We start from the raw sequence: 7500 nt of genomic DNA, 5'->3' as shown, positions 1-7500 counted from the left end.
TGGACCAGTTACCAGTGGCACTGCACTCTACCAGTCATGGACCAGTTACCAGTGGCACTGCACTCTACCAGTGATGGACCAGTTACCAGTGGCACTGCAATCTACCAGTCATGGACCAGTTACCAGTGGCACTGAAATCTACCAGTCAGTCATGGACCAGTTACCAGTGGCACTGCAATCTACCAGTCATGGACCAGTTACCAGTGGCACTGCAATCTACCAGTCGTGGACCAGTTACCAGTGGCACTGCAATCTCCCAGTCGTGGACCAGTTACCAGTGGCACTGGACTCTACCAGTCATGGCCCAGTTACCAGTGGCACTGCAATCTACCAGTCATGGACCAGTTACCAGTGGCACTGCACTCTACCAGTCATGGACCAGTTACCAGTGGCACTGCAATCTACCAGTGATGGAACAGTTACCAGTGGCACTGCAATCTACCAGTGATGGCCCAGTTACCAGTGGCACTGCAATCTACCAGTCATGGACCAGTTACCAGTGGCACTGCAATCTACCAGCCATGGACCAGTTACCAGTGGCACTGCAATCTACCAGTCATGGACTCACTGTAGAGCTCCTGAGAGGGGTGAGTCGGGGTGAAGATGGGGTGGGCTGGAGTGGGGTGGGCTGGAGTGGGGTGGGCTGTCTGCAGCCACATTCAACAGCTGAAAGGTTGCTGCTCTCCAGGCACCTTCAGCCAGCTGTGCTGTGTGGAGCCTCTGAGGCAGCGTGGGAGGACAGGCAGTCCTGACCGGCCGCTGGACGCTGGCCGCGGGCCCTGCAGGTTTACTGAGCGCAGCAGCGGTCGGCTCCACGTCAGGAAGCAGAGAGACGTCTAGGATCGGCTGTGTAAGAGGCCTTTGTTACAGTGTGCTGTGTAGGGATTTACACTGATCATGCACGGTATTTGTGTGTGTGTGTGTGTGTGTGTGTGTGTGTGAGTGAGAGAGAGAGAGACAAACCCCAGCTAGCTCCTGTGATGTCACAGCAGCTGCCTGAACCTCTAGGCACCAACAGCAGGATCTCCCACACACACACACACACACACACACACACACACAGACACACACACAGTGAAGAATAAGCAGACAGTAACCAAAGCTCATGTAACTCTCACACACTTCTGCCATACACTCCTGTCAACTAGAGTCAGACTGAGCAAGACTCAACTCTGATAGATCTGTCCCCACGGAGCACACAGCTGTTTCTTGGAGGTTGTGTGTGTATCGTGTAGGGAATAACACACTCAGTGCTCTTCACTCTAACTGCTCCTTTTACCAAAACAGCCAAGTCGGAGTGCACACACACACACACACAAAGATGTTCACGTTTTTCGCTAGAAGATCTGCCATTCATTCCGTGCCCCATTAATCTTCAGATCTGCCCATCAAGTGAGTTTAAGAGTGGAGTGAAGCCACCCCGGTCAGAGACACAGCTCAATGCACACTTCACAGATGACAGGAGGCCATACTAATGAGACGTCTGACACACACACACACACACACGAGGCCATACTAATAAGACATCTGACCCACACACACACACACACACACACACACACACACACACACACACACACACACACACACACACACACACGAGGCCATACTAATAAGACGTCTGACCCCCACACACACACACACACACACACAGACAGACACACACACATACATATATCCACACACACACACACACACACACACATATATCCACACACACACACACACACACAGGAGGCCATACTAATAAGACATCTGACCCACACACACACACACACACACACACACATACATATATCCACACACACACACACACACACGAGGCCATACTAATAAGACGTCTAACCCACACACACTGTGTGGACTAATGCCATTCAGAGACGAACATGCCAGGAGATCAGAAGCAGCGACTTCACCCTGGCCTGGCTGCCTCTGTCCTCCATCTTTGTTCTAGCCGCACCTGTCAATCACAGACAGCTTCTAAATATAAACAGCTCTGTCCGCCTCTCTGAGCTCGGTCACGGGGCTAGTGTCATTCTCTGGCACTAGAGAATCACGCATCTCTTTCCGCTCATTAAAAAAAAACACAACGGTGGCATCGCAGAAACTGGCCTGCATCAGATAGTGCGTGCGGTATCAAATGACTGCTCAGTGCACAAGTGTGTGTGTGTGTGTGGGTAGCCGGCTGAAACCGTGCTGGTCAGCACTGCTGCTACACCCAGCTGAAACTGTGCACAGCAGCTGTGTGGAAATGGAAATGTTTCCCCTTCTCTGGCCACTATCTATTCTCCAAACAGCAGTCTGAAGCAAATCACTTCTGGCATGCCCGGCACTGCTTCCCCTTCCCTTACATTAACCACACATCCACACACACACACACACATCCACCCACACACACACGCGCACACACACACACACACGCGCACACACACACACGCACACACACACACGCACACACACACACGCACACACCCACGCACACACACAGTCCCAAAGATACAGAAGTCACAATTCTGTCACCCTATTTTCCTCTCTCCAGCCCTGAAGAGAGATAAAAAGAGAACATGGTGGGTGGATACGGATGGAAGGGAAACACAAGCAATCAGACACATGGCAACACTCTTGGAGATGCACCACTAACTTGTGGATTAAAACATTAATCAAAGCTCCAACACCATTCATGACAAGGAAGGCAGAACATTAAACACAGGGAAACCTGCAAATATAGAAGAGTCACTTACTGTGTCCCATTAAACTTCTCAAGTTCTTTGCTGATTAAAGTAGGTTACGGTTAGATTTGGCGTTATGGATTCTATTCATTTGGTTGGTGTGTGTGAAGAACATCACTTTGATACATGTCTGTTCTCATATCTGCTCCCGTCTCAGACACACATCTCTCCAGATCCCCACGGTCACACTGAGGTTCAGATGCACTCATGTCTACTGCCCATCTTTTTCCATCCTTTTCTACATTTTTCTACTTTTTTACTGGCTACACTAGCCCCTTGGACTACCTTTCCTTTATTTAAGTATTTATATCACTTTACACTATCACCACACACACACACACGCACAGGACTCTTTGCACTATCCACACATGCACATGAACACTTTTGCACTACTTTACACTACTTGCAGCTCTGTCACAAGTAAAGCACAATGTTATATGTATATGTTATATGTAAACACCCCACCCCCATGTGTACATGTTCTCCCTATGTGTATTGTTTTTTGTTTTTGTATTTATTGTGATTTTTGTATTTATTGTGATTCATTCATGTAAGCTTCTGGATGACCTTAATTTCCCTCGGGATCAATAAAGCATCCATCTATCTATCTATCTATCATGTCATGTGTTGGTTAAACTGCCTGAACACCCTGCCAGTGAGGAAAAGCAGGGGAAGCACTGGAAGCTAACGCGCTAACAGTTATTCAAATCGCAGAGTCTGAGGGTGCGTTCCATTTCAACTGGCAAGTCGGAATTTCCAAGTTCAGAAAGATGGTTGCTCCATGCATCAACAGAAATGAAAGCTGTAGTTACACAGTCTGCTGGCACTCATTTGTGTCATTAAATCAGTTGTACACACAGAACTGTCCAACCTTTATCTGTGGTGGACATTGTTGCTACGCTGTTTGTACGCGCAAAAAATACCACGTAATGAGTCACCAACTGGTATTGCAAAACAACCCATCAACAATGGTTTGGTTTTCTGACTTGCACTTAAATGTAGTCAACTTGGGTGTGTGACATCGTGCCAGCTCCGACTTCTGAGGTAAATAGAACGCAGCGTGAAGAATCCCCCCCTCCTGTAATCCCTGAAGCGGCCCGAACTGGTTATGCAAAGAAGCTTGGACGGACAGACGACAGACTACAGCCTCCTCTCCAGACAACACGGCTCTGCTAAAGGTAGCCATTATCCCCCCCACCCCAGCCCCAGCAGCCTCACTGGAGGGTGACAAACACCACCTCAAGCCAAGGGACAGGACAGTGGAGACTTCAATTAGTAGTCTTATGTGTTGCTTTTCAGAGTTCATGACCCCTCAAACACAACCTCAAGCCAAGGCACAGGACAGTGGAGACTTCATTTCAGAGAATGAGGGGGTCATGACCTCTGAGAAGCAACACACAAGACAACTAATTGAGGCCTTGTCTTTAACAGTAAACTGAGACTGTAGATGTGAGTGGGGGGAGTGAAAGTAGAACACAGGGGACTGTAAGCTCCACATGTAGGCCTAAGTCACTCACTCACTGGAACCTTAGTTATTTTAAGGCTCTGTAAAGCTGATCCAGTATCCAAAGGCTGCGTTCGCCTGAAGTTCACACGGCCGTTTCTCCTGAAGGAGGGGACTGCAGTGTGTGTGTGTGTGTGTGTGTGGGAAGTTCAATCTAGGAGAGTCCTGAGCCAGTAAGTGGAGCTAATGACATAGCATTGTGTGTGTGTGCGTGCGCTGGAGCTTCACTTCAACCTACACTACCTCAAGGAACAAACGGAAACGCTAACGACTGGAGGATGTGTGTGCACACACACACACACACACACACACACACACACACACACAGCCCTCACAGCCACACATGTGCAGCACACATTTGCAACAGAGAATACTCCAGAAGAGAAAGGGAAGGTTGGTGAAAAGCAGACACAGAGATCTCCAAGAGCAGAGCAGACTGCCTCCAACTCCCCTGCCACTGATGAACTGAAGCCACACACACACACACACACACACACACACACACACACACACACACACACACACACACACACACACACATAGCCTCCAACTCCCTTGTCTTCCACTGATGAACTGAAGCCACACACACACACACACACACACACACACACACACACACACACACACACACACACACACACACACACACAGCCTCCAACTCCCTTGTCTTCCACTGAAGAACTGAAGCCAGCGCACTAAACTGAAATACACTCCCGGGTCATTCACGCCAACTTATCCAGGTCATGGCAGGGCACGGCAGGGTTACACTAGACAAATGTTTCACTAAACGAGCAATGATACAAGACAGAAATCCAGTCCTTTAGTTTCCAGTTGGGAAACTCCGTGGCAAAGTGTGCGGCTAAACAAGAGTTCCTAGAAAAAAAAGATCTATTTTTGTATGTTAATAAACTTTATATGTCTTTACCCAGTCAAAACGCTGAATAAAATAGGACTGTTCAGGTCCAAAAGGCTTTACGCAATGGCTTTTCAGTTCTGGCCCATTTGAAATGGTGGTTTTACTCTTACCATGGTATGCAGAAATGAAATCCTTTTGGGCTTGACAGAACTGCAGGAATGTTATACTGAAAAGTGATTTAAACATTACATTGTTCACTAGAGTTAGGAGCCTAAATCGAGTTTTAAAATGAAGGGGCGGCCTAGTTTAGATTGACAGTTTGATAGCGGTTCCATTGTTGACTCAGTTCAGATGAGCAAAAGGACCTGATCAAGAATCAGTTTTGAAATGTTGGAGTCGAAGTGAAGCGTTGGCTTGACTTGTTGAGTTGAAATGATCCCTGATCCCTAAGGAGAAGGATCCCAGCAGAACAACTAACCTACGCAAACAAGCCATCCTCCTATGGCCTCCAGAGGACGAGGTTAATTGTGTTTGCAGAGTGTGTTTGCATGTCTGTGTGGTAGATTCAACCGGGAGGCGTTATGCAAGTCGGGTTTGAGGAAGCTGGAGTGTGCCCTTCCACCACACACACACACACACACACACACACACACACACACACACACACACACACTCATGCATACATGCGTTCGGAAACTATTTTGTTTTGAACCTAATCCCTGAACTGACAAGCATGCATGACCCAGTAGGCACATGCATGCACACAAACACACACACACACACACACTGACCCAGTAGGCACACGCATCCTCACACACACACATAGACAAACAAACACACACACTCAATATGTAGCATACACACTGCTTAGCATCTGGCTCTCCCCAAGCATGCCTAGTCGTAATCTACTGTAACACACATACACACACTCACACAAACACACTGACCTTAATACCAACATTTTAATCAGCAGAGCGTAAGGACACACACACACACACACACACACACACACACACACACAGTTGGCAAGAGGACCTGTGTCCCACACTGCAATCTGCACTAGATAGACATGATCACCGGACAAGGAGCCCTTCTCATCCGATCCCTCCATGGCAAGAGCACAGTGCTTGAGACAGAAGTCCGTGTCATGGCAGGGATTAGCCCTCTCACCCGTCAGGAAGGGCAGAATGATCCTGCATGTGTGAAATAAGGGGCGACTTATTCCGTACTCCCAAACGCAAGGCCTAGGTGTGCCATGACACTAAACGAAAGACAAGGGAGACAGAGGAACAGTAACGATTCAGGCCGAGCATCCATTTAACCTTATGGGTGCCTGTGTGTGTGTGTGCCTGTGTGTGTGTGTGCCTGTGTGTGTGTGCCTGTGTGTGTGTGCCTGTGTGTGTGTGTGCCTGTGTGTGTGTGTGCCTGTGTGTGCCGTTATATTCCCTAGAGAAGTGAGTCATTGTTATGGTCATGAGCCACTGATCCAGCTGGTGCCTACGGCTACAACACAGCAGGTTCTAGCCTGCAGGCTAACATAGCCATCAAACACACACAGACACCAGCTAGGTCTGTCAAAACCATGAGAAAACACAACCTTCTCCACGGGCTATGGATTAACATGGAGGATGTTTTCGGTGAACTTTTCTGAGGATTTGGGTGTGTTTGCCTCAGCGTTCACTAGTGGTTCTACCCGTGCTGCTGGCACTGAGCAGGAGTATTAGAGCCCTGTTTGTGTGTCTGTGTGTGTGTGTGTGTGTGTGTGTGTGTGTGTGTGTGTGTGTGTGTGTCTTCTGCTGCAAGGTTTATTGTTGTCCGCGTGCTGCCATAACAGGTTGTGGCCATGAGTGTTTCTCGGCGGTGCCGAAAAGTCATCAGAGCCAACGACGCAATGTCAGCCAAAGAAGCCAGCGGTGGAAAACACAGCCGAGGACATCTGGCCTATTAATGCCACCCAACACAGCAGCACCAGACACAACTGACCCCGACACAGCAGAAGGAAGGATAGAGGGAAGGAAGGAAGGAGGGAGGGAGGGAGGGAGGGAAGATGACTGACAGAAAAAGAAAGCAAGTCTAAAAACAGCACAAAGATGTTCCAGATTCCAGAGAGGCAAATTTGATCACGAAATAAAAGGAGGACTTAGGAGGGGGGAAATAAAGACAGCAGACTATCTCCACTCATACACACACCATACACACCAAGACTATCTCCACTCATACACACACCATACACACCAAGACTATTATCTCCACTCATACACACACCATACACACCAAGACTATCTCCACTCATACACACACCAAGACTATCTCCACTCATACACACACCATACACACCAAGACTATCTCCACTCATACACACACCATACACACCAAGACTATCTCCACTCATACACACACCATACACACCA

At 48.3% G+C, this 7500-nt stretch overlaps 2 protein-coding genes across 2 annotated transcripts in view; both read right to left on the bottom strand.

Annotated features, from left to right (window-relative positions):
• Positions 1-7500, bottom strand: part of LOC308361590 (arf-GAP with GTPase, ANK repeat and PH domain-containing protein 1) — a 117875-nt gene that overhangs the window by 74663 nt on the left and 35712 nt on the right. The window lies entirely within an intron of this gene.
• Positions 565-7500, bottom strand: part of LOC308363118 (uncharacterized protein) — a gene marked incomplete at both ends in the record, with an annotated part of 13070 nt that continues 6134 nt past the window's right edge. Inside the window, one exon of the mRNA XM_080835896.1 lies at positions 565-836. Coding sequence (XP_080692022.1) covers positions 565-836 — 272 coding nt within the window. The remainder of the gene's footprint in view (positions 837-7500) is intronic.

This window comes from Sprattus sprattus (genome assembly GCF_963457725.1).
Source record: "Sprattus sprattus genome assembly, chromosome: 3".
Taxonomy (NCBI): Eukaryota; Metazoa; Chordata; class Actinopteri; order Clupeiformes; family Clupeidae; genus Sprattus; species Sprattus sprattus.
This window is presented reverse-complemented; position numbering and strand designations above follow the sequence as displayed.